We start from the raw sequence: 16,247 nt of genomic DNA on the forward strand, positions 1-16,247 counted from the left end.
GTGTGTTTTGTGTTTACAAACATGGGTTCTTGCTCCATTGTTATATATTAGAATAACCCCGATTGTCATGTTTGCAAGCAGAGAAGTAGTCATATGTGGTCCACTAATAGGTTGGATTTCAAGCAATACTAATGAATGCGAAGGAAGCTACAGCAGGTTGAAATTTACTAGAGGGAACACTGGGGACTATCGGACAGTAAATCAAAGGTAAAAAAAGAAAACAAAAGCTGAGCTAATATTTGAAAGCAAAAATAAAAGATTACATCATCTGACTCTTTTGCTTTTGTTGCAATTACTTTCAGGTTTTTAATGGAGTATAGGATATGACGTATCCTTTTTTTTTCTGGTGTTTTTAGATGCACCAAGTCTAGTATTCATAAATTGAGCTTACAGGTAAAAGAAGTGAGCTAAAACTCCCAAATATTCATAAATTGGCTTACAGGTAAAAGAAGTGAGCTAAAACTCCCAAATATTCGTAAATTGGGTACAAAAACTAAGAAAATATAGTGTTTTAAAGCGCAAAAATGTGGAAAAATTGAAGTGTTTTTTTTTTTCAACTGGTATGAGCTACTAGCTCACTCCGTAGCCTTCCTTCAAAACAAAGCACATAAGTTATGCTAAGAAGGGAGAGATGCGTTAAAAGATGACAAGGTTAAGTTCACACTAAAAAAGTTTCTACTGAAGCCGCATCTTATTTTTCTTCCGTAAAAGCAAAATCCCTAGTCCCTACTTCTCTTAGCTCGAAACTCTCTAAAACCTCAGAACCTCCTCTATGCGGTGGTTGGTTGCAAATATTGACACGACAAGGGACTATATGGACATTTGCGGTGAACAAAAAGCTTTCAGTTTCTAAGTTTCTCTCTGTTCTCATGAACTCAAATGGGATCCCTGTATAAATTATCAAATGATTGGGCCTTGAATCAATATACCAGGCTCGTAATAAGCCCACATAGTTCCAACCTTGTCAGTCACCTAGTCAAGTCAAAAGAACGAACACTTATCGTTAATATCTTGTGAAGCAGAAGAAACTAAAACAGTTGATGAGATGGGGGAGTCCATCTCAGTTGTCCACATGTCTTAGATGAAATCACCTTGCCTCTCTCGATTGATCAGGTAAAGATGACACTGAGAGTTTGTTTAGTCAGACAATTGAAACAATCGGAGTGTAAATTTTTTTCCAGGTCTACTAAAGTTTTGTTTTGTTGGGTTTGTTTATAGAATCAGGCAACTGATAGTGAGAAGAAGGTGACGAGAGGATTCTAACAAGAGATGAGAGTTTTGATTTTCCGAGCATCTTATTATTGGTCAGAGATATCCACGCTCTTCTGTATAACGCATTGCCTCAATCCATTTTCTTTGGGGACACAAAGTTTCTGTCTTTCACAATTGTCACAAGATGAGTCTACTACTGACTGTAAAGGTTAAAGCTTTAGTAATGGAAACTCAAGAAACTGTTGAAATTTTCAAGTAGATTTGCTAGTTGCAGCAGATGGGGTGTTTGTCTTCGATTCGGAAAACTTTCTTACCTGACCTTAAATTAAATTGAGGTTTGAAAATAAGAGTATGTTCTTCTTAATATTGATATATATTGTGGGACTGGATCATATAGGCTTTTGTTGATTTTTTTAATGTAAGGTAGTACCCTGGTGATTGTGCTTGGAGAGGTGTCTTAGACTTCTCAGGGGATGAGAACTCGGAAACTGTTGCTGGGATCTTGGAAAATGCTTGTATTTTTTTTATCTCGGTGAAAAGACTCATACCGTGTAATTACGAGCTTTTTTAACAAGAAACTCAACTGGATTTGGTATGTCAATCAACCAGAGCCTGACCTGAAAGTAATTTCTCTCTAGAATGCGTTTTAAGTAGTTTTCTTGAGATTCTGCTTTGTTGTTGTTATGAAATTAAGATATCAGGGAAACTCTGTTACACTAAAACTGAGCCAAGAAATGATCAATAAGATGCATCAAGAAGCAGAAACCATCTGGTTGAAACAAAGGATCCTTTCCTTAATGTTATTTACGACTGTGAGTGACCCTTTAGAACGAATCTTCTGGGGGAAACATCGTGAGCTGGTTGGAGACGCTGCTCATCCCACGACCCTTCATGGTGTAAGAAGCACAAACATGTATGCGGAAGTGCTTGGAGAAATGTGGACCTAAGAACCTAAGCTTGGGTCTAGAGGAATATCAGAAAATAAGATTGCCTGTTGTTTCTGAGCAAGTTTTTTTTGTATGCAAGGCGTTTGGGGCGTATCAAGCTAAGGTCTGGATCATGACGGAATCGGTGGTAGCGGTTTTCCTCTGGAGCAGAGAAACATGCCATTCTTTTCTTGAGATGAATAAAACATTTATAATTTAGTGATATTAATAAATATAGACAATCTATCTTATCTCTACATATATATATATATATATATATATATAACATTTATATATTTTGTCTACTACCGAAAAGAAAACAATTATTGGGCTAATTAAGATATATGTTAAATTTATAGTATTTGATCTAATTAAAGGAAAAGGAAATCTTGTAAAGAATAGGAAAGACTCTTATGTATAAATAAATACACTCACTTGTTACAATGTCAAAGAGAGAAACCATACACACAGCCTTTTGTGAAATCTCCTCATCAAATTCACTTCCTTCGTCTCCGTTATATTCGTTAAGTAAGATCCTGTTGTGATATCTCTATAATACATAAAATCCAATCGATACATAATAAAATCTAATATTAACGCTAGCTAGCTCTTCTGATTTTGCAGGCACGCGCAGTTTCATAATGGACTGTTGTGACAAAATATTCGTCTTCTTTTTGGTCGCGCTTACGGCAATTCTGATCGACGACTACTACTACACGAATTCCTACGTAGTCATGGTAGAACAAAACTACGGCCCCCTCGGAAACAACCCCCCCATCTCCGTTCAAATTTATCAGACAGTTCAAGTCAGTAGGGATTACCAAATTCCGAACCTTCGACCCGATCACTAAGGTTCTTAACGCCGCCTTACGTGGCCAACATGCTAGTAAAGTCATCGTATGTGTTAATGACTGCTCTTGCCCAGAGCGAAGAAGCTGCCAAACAGTAGCATTGAAGGGTATTTAGTCGCGTCGTTTAACGAAAATGAGAAACCAAAAGGCACTGAACAGAACTTTAGGTTGTACTATCCTACTAACTAATATGAAGCCTATCTGCAATATGTTTTGATTTACTAGGTTCTTTTAGAATTTCATTTAAGTTTTAAGTTTTAACGCTTTATTAGTTGTAATAGAGTGTGACAATAATAAGTCTATTCTATAGGATTTCTTTTTTTCTTTTGATAATGAGATCTTAATGTGTTTTGCAAAAATAAACTTCGGACCATTGGGATCATTGATATTTTCAGAGTTGCAACGCAACACAATGCAGCCTCACAGATAGTTTAAGTGTTTTTATATGTGAACCAAAAAGAATCTTGAAAAGTATTTTCAGATTACTACAGCTTCGATCTGTCTTCGACCATATTGATAATAATTATAGTATAGCTCCACATGCTTTTAAGCAGCTGATACACACAAGTCAGGAGGATTCTCTCTGGTGTGGTGTTGCATGGTTTTCTTCCTTCTCAAGTTGGGTCTAAGAGTTCTCATGGGATATAACTGGACCAATTAGCCTCTACGTGTGTTAAAACTCTGTTTTAGTCTTCGAGCTGGATTTGGAAGTTAAAATATGTGGGAACATCTATTTTAGACCCTCTTTATTGTCTCAGAAATGTAACACAAACACAATATGCAGTCTCATATTTCAACAAACAAAGCAACCATACAATTCTTATAAGGATCAAGTAATAGAAAGAAACAACTTCATTTGTGAAACCCATCGAAAAGGAGAACTGGAAAGTATGATCATATCAATGAAGCTGCAATTGGTCTTTGACCCTGAAGATAGCTCCACATTGTTTTAACTGGTTTATACAATTTGGTCTTGCCTCAAACATTTCTTTATTCCATATCAAAATAACTGTTGATATTTTTATTTTCTGGATATTGATACAGGAACAGGACACCCTAATCAAAGATGTGTTGTCTTTTTTTTTTTGTTCACCCGCCCCTTAGTTTGAAACAATATATATACAAGTGTTATGGATCGATTAATGATTATTAAACTAATAAAATGTGTTTGTTTTTTTTTCGGTTTTTTGGATAATGCTAAGTTCTGTGAAAATTTCAAATTTAGTTCATATGAAGTTGTAAACATCAATTATATAGTTCTATATAATTATTTTTGAAAATAATATACTCCCTCCGTTTCAAAATATAGGATGTTTTAGTAGAAACACACATATTAAGAAAAAGTTACTTTTAAAAATTTAACCAATCATACTTAAGACTGTATAATATAAAATATAAAATTAATCTAAAAGTTGCATAGAAAATTGGAAACATCCTATATTATGAAACAAAAATAATCCTCTAAACATCATATATTATGAAACGGAGGGGTTATTAGATTATATATATATATATATATATATATATATATTTAAACATCAATTAAATTGGAGATGCAGCATCTCAGTCCTCAGATGCTATTAAGTGCGGAGCTCCTAAAGTTAATTTTTACACAATTTTTTAAAATTATGAATGCTTGGACAATTTCATAGATAGAATTTTTCATTAAGTTTTAGTCAATTCTAGATATTTTTCAGTTTAATTATAAAAAGGCATTGCATCTAGACACACAAAAAAAAGGCAGTTCTAATTGGTAAAAAGGGAAAATACCAAATTTGTAATTAGATATGGTAACTAAATAACGTCAGGAAAAAAAGAATCAAGTAAAGTGATATCAAATAAAATGGAATATCACCCATAATAAACAAAATTAAAGAAGCAACTGTACAGTTTAAATAAATGGAATATGTGTGTTTGTGTATATATAATAAACCTACAACCTGTAAGGCTACAACCTACGTTTTGCAACAAAACAGAGAAGATATACAAGTTTGGCTCCTTGGTCCTGTTTCCGTTCGTTCATATATTACAAGTAAGATCATCTGATAGCTTTATATTTGTGCATGGATACATACAAAAAAATTATGTTATTTTGGTTAAGCAAAATTGGTGATCTTTAGCTCTCTACTGATTTTGCAGATACGAGAGCTAGTTGCGTTATGAGGTGTGTTATATTATTTGTCTTTTTACTGCTCTCGTGCACGGCCGTTCTGCTCTCTTGCACAGCAGTTCTGCTCAAGCACAACAAGGACGGTTCCAATAATGTATCAGCAACAAACATCGGCTTAAACTACGGCCTCCTTGGAGACAACCTCCCGTCTCCAGCCAATGTGATCAGCCTTTACAAGTCCATAGGCATCACTAAAATCCGAATCTTCGACCCAAACACTGAGGTTCTTAACGCCTTACGCAGCCACCAAGATATTGGAGTCACCGTAGGCATCAAGGACCAAGACTTGGCTGCTCTTGCTGCCAGCGAAGATGCTGTTAAGCACTGGTTTGCAACCAACATCGAGCCTTACTTAGCAGACGTCAACATCACGTTCATAACCGTTGGCAACGAAGTCATCCCCGGAGAGATCGGTCCTCAAGTGCTTTCCGTCATGCGGTCTCTCACAAACCTAGTCAAGTCGAGGAATCTTCAAATCTTGATAAGCACCGTGGTGGCTATGTCGAACCTGGGAAAGTCGTACCCACCTTCCGTGGGAAAGTTCACTCCCCAAGCGTGTGAACAACTTGTCCCCGTTGTGAAGTTCTTGTCTCTAACGAATACACCAATACTCGTCAACATCTACCCTTACTTCGCCTACGCGTCAAATCCTGTTAACATCAGCCTCGATTATGCCACCTTCAACACCAATGATGTTGTGGTCAAGGACGGGCCAATGCAGTATTCAAACCTATTTGATGCCATTTTTGACGCTTTCGTGTGGGCAACAGAGAAAGAAGGGGTGAAAAATTTATCCATGGTTGTGTCAGAGACAGGATGGCCTTCTGCTGGTAATGGATACTTGACAACACCGGACATCGCTGCTATGTACAACGGAAATTTTATCAAACATGTTCAAAGCGGTAAAGGGACACCAAAGAGGCCAAACTGTAGCATCGAAGGGTTTTTATTCGCGACGTTTAACGAGAATCAGAAACCAGCTGGAACTGAACAGAATTTTGGATTGTACAATCCCACTGATATGACGCCTATCTACAAGATGTTTTGATTTTTTAGATTCTTCTTGTTTAGTTATTATTAGCTCTAACAGTGTTTCTTTAGTTTTGTTTAAAGGGCCCTTTTTTATTAACGGTCTAAAAAATGCCTATGTTGTATGTTATAACAAAACATGCTATTAGCTACGGACAAGTAAATTTGGTGATCAGCTATATAATCTGTTGTTAAACGTTTAAAATAATTGACAAGAATACACATCAATTTAGTTTAAAGTAATACAATTAGCAATGGATTGAATTTGTTTTCACTAAAGTGAATAATCAGGCAAATTAGCAACAGAGTTTCATTAGCGAAGTGTCTTCTCGTACAGGTAGTATTCAACTATTAACCATCCGGTGTATTCAATTCATATTTTGTCTGTGGTGTATGAAAAGTGAAGCTAGCAATATACCAATACAATAGAGAAATCATAAAATAAATTAGGACTCAAATGTGTACAGTTTCTCTTCAAGGGTTTGGGTTGTTTAGGGATTTCAAGACTCAATAAATTTTTGGTTTTTCGATTGAAGTGGAATTCGATTGGCCCTATAATGAATTTCACTTTAAGTATTCGGATCTGCTAAATTGCAGGAAACATAGGCTTTTGATTGTTTTCACTACTAAATAACTTTCTTTTGCATGATTTTTTTGAAGACCTTTTTAAAATTTTGAAAATCAACCATGTGACCCAAAGCACAACGATGATAGGTTCAGTGAACAATGAATCTCAGTTTCCACAACTGTGCGAATTACATTACAAAAAGAAAAAAGAAAAGAAAAACCCTGATCAAATCCTTTGTTATCATATGCGGTAACCAGGTGAACCTGATATCTTCTCGATTAGACACATGTTTGCCGGTAAGAGTCGTTGGTTTAGTGACCATATTTCTGGAACTCCCACTCACTGTTATCTGTTAAAAACTCGGCAAAATTAACAAAGAAACCAAAACTGCAATGCTAGTCAAAGAAGCTTTAAACAGAGAAACACTTACCTAATGGACAAACTTGACGAGTCTTTAGCCATCTGCTGATGCAGTGAAAGTGGAAGGCATGATTGCAAACCCCTGAAAAGTACCCAAATCAGGCGGCTTTAGTTAGTAAAGGCACTAACCATCTTATGTAGTTCGACTTGGTTATCCAAAATACACATTATAGAATCACATATCTTAAATGAAAACTTCCTACTTTCTCAAACACTTCCAGAGCATTGATAATGCAGTGATTATGGTCATTCTATAAGTTTTAAAGTCATCCTCAATAATACAACACAACGCAAGACATTAAAAGCATGCGAACACAGTAAATAGTATCTGATCTCTCTCCACAAAATCTTTAAAACACCATAAATTTAATAAACCGTACAAATCATTGAACAATTTAGATTGCTGCACAACAAGAATAGGGTTCTCCTTTCAAATAAAGCAAAGACATGCTACCAAATAAGCAAAAACTCAATGGCAAGATCTAACATACAAACTCTGAGATTCGAGGATGGTTTCACATAATACCAATTCTCAGTGTGTTCTAGATAACACAATTACCCAATATCTACAACTGTAAACCCAATCAAGTCTCGAAACAGAACGCAAAGATTACAATCAAAGATCATAGAAGAAACAAGACTTACCCCAAGCAACGGTGCACTCCTCACTAGTAGCGCTGGCCTGATTAGCTTGACACTCGATGCCTAACAACAACCAAAACATTAACAAATTCAGCAAATCTACGAATCATCAAAAGATCATCGTCACAAATTCCTCAAAATCAATCGATTATTCTATTACTTACAGAGATCCATGATGTGGTTTCTGCAGATCGCACAGTTGTCAACAACAATATCTGAAAACCAAAAACAAAAAGATCAATCAAAAACTCGACCTAACCAAAATTCACATCGTATAAACAAACATCGAAGGATACTATAAAGGATTTGTGCGGTTACCCCAAGCCCAGAGAGAAACGGCGCTCCACTTTTTGATTTCGAATCGCTTAGGTTTCTTTGTGGAAGACGAAGCACCGCTACCAGAGGCTCCTCCGGCAGGAATCATAGGAACGTCGGAGTCAAGAGTCGCCATTAAACCCGATCGGAAAGAAAAAATTTGAAACCCTAGAAAAAGCCGAAGAACAAACTCAACGATTGAGAGAGAGAGAGAGAGACAGAGAGCTCGCTGGGTTCTTTCTTGTAGAGAGAGGACGATAGAAGAAGAAAACAAGAGAAAGAGATATAATATAAAGCTGGTATGGGCTTTGCCTATATATATTAGTGGGCCTTCGTGAGAAATTTATTATTTCCCGTAGTTTTCCATTAAAAGTCGGTTAAAATTTCCCCTTTTTAACATAAAATATCTAAAATTTTCTCTTTTTATTATCTAAACAAATTTTTATTTTTTTAAATTGTAATATAAATTAAATATTTCAATAACATTATGGAAAGATATCTAATTTTTTAACATACTTTTTTCTATGTATCCCCAAAAAAGTTAACAATAAGCTTTATTATTATTGATATGTTTTTCTATATATGTATCCCCAAAAAAGTTAACAAAAAGCTTTATTTTTATATTATACCCATATACAGTAAAATTAAATTAATAATGTTGGGACCAGAAAAATCTATTAATTTATAGAGGTTTTAATTTTTCGATAAATTAATAATTATTAATTTATAGAGAGATTTTTCTAATTTGGTAAAAAAATAAAAATAATAAGATTTAGTGGTTATAACTAATATTTTTATAAAATCAATTACAACGAAAATAACAATTATCATGTTTTGACGATAGCACTCAAAGATTTTTATATAGTAAAAATATTAAAAATGAACTCTAATAAAAATTAATGTATAGATATATACATATATTTAGATAATATTTATTAATTTATATTATTTATGAGACCATATATTTACAAATGATTTTCAAAAAAGTTATTATTTTATAATATTATCGAATAGTTTCCAAAATTACACTAGTCCCAACTTGGTATTGGGAAAATTTATTAATTTATAAAGATTATTAATTTATTGAATATTAATTTATAGAGGTTATACTGGACATCAGATCATCAAGTTCTTCAAATAAATATGTGTATAGATAGATCAATAGGGTAACAAAATAATCCCCTACATTTATTATATTTATATATATGATTTTTTTACGACAAGAGCAATGACCATCAAGATACTTAACCATTAATTAAGCCAGCAAATCACGAATGCAGAATGTGGAACAAAACTCTAAGCCATAATGGTGATTGTTGGGCAGAACACGTAGCTCTTTGCTGAAGAAGAACCACGATGAACCGGGCTTCATGTATAAGTCCTCTCCGATTAAGCAATGAATGTGTAGGGTGATACAACAGGACTCATCACACATATAAAATCGTTGTCTTGGAAGTATTTGTTTCTCGCAAACTCCACACCAATACGTCGGGACGATACTTGTCTCCTTCCCATCTGAAAGAGCGAGTATATGCTCATCGTGCTTATACCTCACGTATTGAGGTAAAGTAGCACATTTGAAACACAAAGCAAAGTCACACTCAATGCAATTGAATGTTTCATTTGTAATATGAGGTTCTGATAACTCTTTGCAAACTGAACATGTTCTCCACTCCCCTGGTTTGGATGTAAGGTATAAGGGATGCTTATGACTTTTATTGATTAATGGCTCAGAAATCGCGGCGCACTGCACGTGTAGCTTAAAATATAAAGACTCTTCTTCATCACATCTATAGAAGAAACCAGCTGTGCACAACCAAGGACAAGCTGAACATGATTTCGTTAGGTTCATAACACCGTTGTTTCCTCCCACTAGTGTGAGCATGTGAGGGTGTATCGGGTGACATATTTTGCGGAAAAAACTCGCACATGCTTCGTGGAGAACGAAATCGCATTGCATACATGAGTAGATATTACCGTAATAGATTGGTGTGATGCATGCTTGACACTGTTTATTCTCGTCGTAATCTCTGCATGTGTTCTCATCAAGTCTCAAATGATGATGCTGATGGCTAAAATGTTGTATGATTCCATCGCTTATCCTCACAAACGGCTCAACTTCTTCAATGTCTTCTTCTGGCTCTCCTTCAAGTTCTTTACCATCCCACACATTTCTTTGTGTAGCACATCTTGAATGAACCCCATATGAACAACCTTCCTTGATGCAAGAATAGCCCCCGTAATCATTATCGATCTTTCTACGACAAACACCACAAGACCAATCTCCTTGGCCAAAACAAAGTGTAAAAGCGATACGATGAGGATGGCGAGATATCCTTATGAGACGTGGTAAGCTGGTACAACGTTGATGAACCACAAAGTCACAAGGAGGACACATATAAAAAGGACAGTTTGTATGTGACAAGGCACAAACGCTGCAAGTTAAAGAAGTGTTTCTTGGAAACAGAGCAAGTGTATGCTCATGCCATTTCGGATGGTCTATAGACAAGACTCGTGGCTTCTCCACACAAGCTATATTCATAGCGTAATCGCAAGAAGAGCAATAGTAAAACATCCTCAAGAGATCTTCATCACAGCAATAACATTCCCTCGTTCCTTTCCCTTTCAACAAGACAAGCTGAAGAGAATGTTTTGGATGAAGAGGGTGTTTGATCTCAACTGCAGCCTTGTTATATTCTTTATGATTCCCGCCGTTGCAGTTTCGGCAACGGAAATGGAGTGCAGCTTCTACTTCTCCTGGTAACCTCAGTTTCTCCCAGTTTAAAGGGAGACAGTCCCACATGTTATTGCTCCTCAACGAGACTTCTTCATCTACATGAAATCTTCCTTCTCTCAAACGTACTCCTACTTGAGGGCACAAAGTAGATAGCTTCTTCCCCTTCAAAATCATAGAGGCGACGAGGGACAATATCTGATGAATTAGTAATAAAAGCTCTGGAATCGGCTCTAGTGTGAGTACTTGACGAAAGAGTGAACTGTACTCCGGATACGAATTTGTAGAGATAATCCGAGGGTCGAGTTTTTGAGAAATGATTGTTATGACATCTCTTAAAGGCATCGGCTGTGAATCCAAATCCATAGAGTTGAATAGAGAGACTGTTTGAGTAACGAGTGACATGAGCTCTGCCTCCGGCTTTGCTTGCGAGTTGAGATCCATTGATCTCACTAGAGAAATGACTAGAGCGATGTGTGATACGATCTTCAAAATCTGATCAATCATCCAATACCTAGTGTCGATGAGAGGTAGTAACTGATGAGTAATGAGTGATATGAGCTTTGACTCGGGATCTTGTTCTGGTTTTGACTTCGAGTACGTGACATTGACGACGTTGGCTAATTGAGTAATAAGTGATACGAGCTCTGAATCTGAATCCAATGAGTTGACGGAAGATAATATTTGAGTGGTGAGTGACATGAGCTCCGGCTGTTCTTGATCCGATTCAGTAGAGCTGATGAGAGAGATCATTCGAGTAATGAGTGACACGAACCGAGACTCCGGTCCCGAATCATCATCCGGTATAGAGTTGCCGAAATGTATTATTTGCTTGATGAGTGAAATGAGTTCCGACTCCGGTTTAGGTTGCGAATCCAAATCCATAGATTTGATGAGAGAGATTAGTTGACGGAAAAAGTGCTACGAACTTTGATGGCCGTAAATTAAAAAACAAAGCCCACTCCGAAACCGAATCCTCATCGATAAAGAAAGATATCACTTGAGAAATGACTATCCCTAGCTCCGACTCCAAATCCATTGTGTGCTACCCAAGGAAATGATTTGAGCGAGTATATAATAACCCCAAAACCGGAAAGAAAAAAAAAAGAAAAAAAGACAGAAAAAGAAACAAAAGGAGGTGATCGAGTAAAACGAATCTGGTGTCCTCTGTATGTATCGGGGAGTTTTGTAAAATTCTTAAAAAAGAATGACAACATAGTAAACGTGACAACTTCTACAACACTAGAACTAATTAGTTTTATTAAGGGTTACATAAATTAATTTAATTATTTAATTTTCTATATATGTAACTAATTAGTTTTATATTTTGTAAATTTTATAATTTTAAATCTCTAATATATTGTATAATTCTTATTGTGTATATTTATTGTTTGACCGCAGTTTAATAATTTAAAATAGCATTATTGTTCATAATAATTACTTTAGTAAACTATTAGTCTATTTTTGCTTTTTTATTGTATTTGTATTTACAACGTAGTTGAAATATATTTTTAATATTATTATTTTTAATAATTAGATGAGTATACCATAATTTAAGTGGTTTTTCTTTTTATATTGTAATACTTTTGTATTTATAGATATTTACTGCTATTAAAATTGTGGAGTGTTTGATAATTGGATATTTGATTAATTTTAATCTATTAGGTATAGAGATAAAATATTTGTTATAGTTGGGGGCCTTTTGGCAATTCTTGTACTTGTTGTCTTATTAATTAATATTAGTTAAATATTAATATTTTTTTTTGTCTCCACCGACTAAATCTGATAGTCTATAGAGAAAAAGAAACGTCAATTTTTATTTTCTCTTATCATCTTCGACATTCTGGTCTGGGTGAATCTGAGATATTTGAAGTTCTTTATCTGATTCTTCCATGTCAACAACAGAAATAATAGATTAATTTAGAAGGTAATCATGTAGAGAGAAGTATCGATCATTGCCTGTCCATATCGTTTTCATCTCCACGATGCAAGATTGGAATGGTTCCAGGTAAATAAATCTGCTCTTTCTGTTGTTGATTTTTTAAAATTGTTTGAACTCACATATGGTAATACGCCGATTTCTTATCACTTGTAGATAATCGAAATAGGAAACATATTGGGGGAGATTCGTTTATTACAATCAAGTCAGCAGGTGATGCAATCTTATCAGTTCTGGACAGCCATATATGATTAGAGATAGGTATGATGTATTAAGAAGTATGAACCTAACTCTCTTCCTCTAGCTAAAATTTTGAATTTCTTGCTTTTTCAATTGTAGCTTTTGTAATTGGGGTTTTGTTTTCAGGCATCAGAAACTAAACAATGGGAGTTTTCCTTCACTTAGCCTCACTCAAAAGGAGGTGGGTGGATTTTCTACACCAATCGCGTGATGGTCAGAGAGATTATCCAAGAGAATTTAGCTCTTGTATCTGTTGACTTGGTTCTTGAGGGAAATGGGTCAAAGCCATAGAGTAGAGAAAGCAATTGAGAAGAAGAGACTCAGAGAAGTTTTGGATCCAAAAATATCAGACTGGCCTGAAGAAGAGACTCTGGTTCTAGCTCAGTTGGCTCTTCAGTGCTGCGAGCTGTGGAAAAAGGATAGACCTGATCTTGCTTCTGTTTTGCTGCCTGCACTGAGCAAACTACGGGAGTTTGCAACAGAGGATCATGAAGAACGTAACTCCAACAGAATATTTTCTGTGTCACGTGCTCACAATTCGGTTTCTCTTTCCCCAATATCTTCCTCTCAGGTTGGTTTATTAGAACCTGCAATAACTCATATCTAATCTTCATCTCGAAAAGGAATACAATTTCAACTTCTTTGATTCCTGAGTCTTTATTTCAATCATGCAAATAGTTCTTGTATCTGTTGACTTGGTTCTTGAGGGAAATGGGTCAAAGTCTTTCAAGTTAAATCCTAATGGATCCTGTGCCCCCTTTATCTTTGTCCCCAAATAGATACCATTCTGCATCAGATAAAAGTTATGTTTTTTCTTCCGAGGCTGTGGAGATAAATTCATCTTGTCTTTGTGTTGTTAAAATTGATCTGATAAATTTGTTTGTGTAGGGTTAACGTGGAAGGGCATTCGATTCAAGATGAGGAACAAACTATTCTCTTCCGTTTATCAACCTTCTGTATATTACTTTCAGAGGTAATTTTTGTTAAGCATTCACATATCTCTTGTACTATGTTCCATCTAGGCTTTGGTAATTTGTTAAAAGATTTTATTGCTTTGATGTTGGTTTACTTTGCAGGTTAGTTGAGATTCTAAGCAATGACTAAGAAAAGTGTCTGATACTGTATATATAGATTCATCAATTAGAAAAGGTAAGAGGGTAAGTAGTATAGGAATTTGTTTAAGTTCTAATAACCAACCTTAAAGTATATTGTCATATATATATAGCTAATTGTGTTTTTTTACCTTCAGGTTGAAGTGCATAAATGTAAAAAAGTACTGCTATCAGCAGTAAGCGTCTTGAAGGTAATTTGATTAAGGTTGGTATCTATATATGTACTCACTACAATTAGTTTTTAAATTTTTCTGTATGTTCACTGCATTTAGTTTTAGAAATTTAAGTGATTAGCAAACGGTTAAATCTATTGACTCTGAAAAAAAAATTAAATAAATTGTCGGGTGAATATTGGTTATGAAAATGGAAGTAAAAGAAGGGTTGAATCAGTGTTTAGAAACTAAATTCAAAAATTACAATAAGCAAAATATTGATTCATATCAGTCCTAACAATCGGTTCTGATATGCTTCCTTCATGGGTCTCGAATCACTGGTCATATTGATAATGAGGCACCTGCATTTTCAAAAAAACATCTAAATTATAAGAAAACTATAGTTCTGAGTCATAATCCAACAAAGAATTGAGAATGCTACTAATATAAGATATGTAAAGTTTACCCTCGAAGAAGTAGATGACTTAGTGTATGTTTTGGAAAACCTCCTTGAAAACAACATTAGTTGTCTGCTTCTGAATCTTTCCCTCTTTGTTTAGTATTAGTATTCTCAAACCTTTTTTGGATGTCACCCTAGACAATGAAAACCCAGTTACCAATAGGAAGCCTATTCACATATTTGTTTACCAAAGTCTTTCTTCACTGATGCATGAATCTTTTTACTCTGAAAGAATGAAAGACATAAGATGCATTAGTAATAGAAAATAATTGTATCTCGTAAACGTAAACATTTATTCTTACCATCGAATCTGATAAAACCAACTCAAGTGTTTCACCAGCGGACGCCATGAATGGATGATCTTCACTTGAACCCTCCATGAGGTTTTGTAGGGACGAACATCTTTCAAGAAATCAAAAGTAGCAGCCATAATGTGAGTGATTGTATATTTGTGTTTGCTTGTGTATAATCTTCGTTTTAGGTGAGTATTATTTATAGGGAAACCGATTAGGTCATATAACACATTTGTTAAGATATCAAAAAGATCTGATGAAGCGAGTAGTTAGGGAGATAATTATGTGTTCTGCTTTTTTATGGTATCTTTATGGGATATGTTATATTCTCATAGGAAATATAATATTTTGGGATGACGAATTACAGTACTCGCTTCATCAGATCTCTCTAATTAGGGAGATAATTTAATTTTGTTTAGGTTGATTGATTTAGGAGATCCGTAATTGTTGTTAACAAATTTTGGAAATCAAGCAGTTTGAACAGAAATCTCGGAAATCTCGGAGAAGATCACGGTGGAAGGAAGACATATCTTTCTATTAAATGGTTGAAGATAAACGATTGGTATGAAAATTATTTTTCGGGTTATGTAATTTTATCAAAAGGATGGGCTTGGGCTAGTCCAAAGGATTGTTATGAAAATATTTTTGAATTGTAAACGTGGAGCCCAATATTTTTGAATTGTAATAAACAATTGGAGGGGAAAATAATTCCGGGTTTTGATAATTTCGGCTAAGGATAGGCTTGGGCTATTTGTAATTTCGGGTTATAATTTCGAACCCACATTGACATTTTTACTAATAAAGATAGTGGCAGAATTGTAAATAAGTTGGAACTTAAGGAATTATTTTATAAATGTTTCTGAAAATGTATATATAGATATCAGTCTTGTTTGGAAAAGTCATTAGGAGTTAGTCGTTGGATAGATAGGTTGTGCCTAGCGTCTAGCCTATAAACAAAGGATTATTTGTAAATTAATCGAAGACTAAATTATCTATGGTTGATATAACAATAAATATGTAAATTTAAAAACTATTTATTACCTGTCATTTCATTGGTAAGATACGCAAGCAACAGAAGAAGATATCACAGAAAACAAAATTAGAAAAATGTATTAGAACCGAAAACATACCCGTATGGAAGAGGAGACCACTAGTAATTAATATGGTGTCATCTTAATTTTCTA

The 16,247-nt window shown here is 34.9% G+C and overlaps 4 protein-coding genes and 1 pseudogene across 8 annotated transcripts; 3 read left to right on the forward strand and 2 right to left on the reverse strand.

The window, feature by feature from the left end:
• Positions 1-1,119: 1,119 nt before the first annotated feature.
• On the forward strand, positions 1,120-2,395 carry LOC104772403 (uncharacterized; annotated as a pseudogene). Its single transcript, XR_015592243.1, has 4 exons — positions 1,120-1,131; positions 1,219-1,245; positions 1,640-1,835; positions 1,914-2,395. The product of XR_015592243.1 is annotated as an uncharacterized LOC104772403 (transcript).
• A 2,669-nt stretch (positions 2,396-5,064) lies between these two features.
• On the forward strand, positions 5,065-6,207 carry LOC104772404 (putative glucan endo-1,3-beta-glucosidase BG4). The gene is made up of 2 exons (XM_010497025.2): positions 5,065-5,098; positions 5,219-6,207. The coding sequence occupies exons 1-2, from the start codon at positions 5,074-5,076 to the stop codon at positions 6,205-6,207; spliced, it is 1,014 nt and encodes a 337-aa protein (XP_010495327.2). The 5' UTR covers positions 5,065-5,073.
• Positions 6,208-6,703: 496 nt separating this feature from the next.
• On the reverse strand, positions 6,704-8,463 carry LOC104770432 (RING-box protein 1a). Its single transcript, XM_010494857.2, has 5 exons — positions 8,137-8,463; positions 7,983-8,033; positions 7,822-7,881; positions 7,187-7,258; positions 6,704-7,105 (listed from the first exon to the last, which is right to left on the reverse strand). Exons 1-5 carry the CDS (start codon positions 8,267-8,269, stop codon positions 7,068-7,070), a joined length of 354 nt encoding a protein of 117 aa, XP_010493159.1. The 5' UTR covers positions 8,270-8,463; the 3' UTR covers positions 6,704-7,067.
• A 925-nt stretch (positions 8,464-9,388) lies between these two features.
• Positions 9,389-11,789, reverse strand: LOC104772405 (uncharacterized). Its single transcript, XM_087503635.1, has one exon. The coding sequence runs from the start codon at positions 11,750-11,752 to the stop codon at positions 9,389-9,391; it is 2,364 nt and encodes a 787-aa protein (XP_087359761.1). The 5' UTR covers positions 11,753-11,789.
• An 886-nt stretch (positions 11,790-12,675) lies between these two features.
• On the forward strand, positions 12,676-15,787 carry LOC104770433 (U-box domain-containing protein 34-like). 4 transcript variants are annotated; one of them, XM_087504659.1, is made up of 8 exons: positions 12,676-12,875; positions 12,963-13,084; positions 13,173-13,617; positions 13,935-14,019; positions 14,123-14,195; positions 14,296-14,349; positions 15,111-15,203; positions 15,539-15,787. In XM_087504659.1, exons 3-4 carry the CDS (start codon positions 13,321-13,323, stop codon positions 13,938-13,940), a joined length of 303 nt encoding a protein of 100 aa, XP_087360785.1. In that variant the 5' UTR covers positions 12,676-12,875; positions 12,963-13,084; positions 13,173-13,320; the 3' UTR covers positions 13,941-14,019; positions 14,123-14,195; positions 14,296-14,349; positions 15,111-15,203; positions 15,539-15,787. The 4 variants fall into 4 exon arrangements, with proteins under 4 accessions (XP_087360785.1, XP_087360784.1, XP_087360783.1 ...); XM_087504658.1 differs by having other exon boundaries at positions 12,963-13,067; positions 14,296-14,363; positions 15,100-15,203; XM_087504657.1 differs by having other exon boundaries at positions 14,296-15,203.
• The last annotated feature ends 460 nt before the right edge of the window (positions 15,788-16,247 follow it).

This window comes from Camelina sativa, chromosome 20 (assembly GCF_030686135.1).
Source record: "Camelina sativa cultivar CO46 ecotype springtype chromosome 20, ASM3068613v1".
In the NCBI taxonomy this organism is placed as follows: Eukaryota; Viridiplantae; Streptophyta; class Magnoliopsida; order Brassicales; family Brassicaceae; genus Camelina; species Camelina sativa.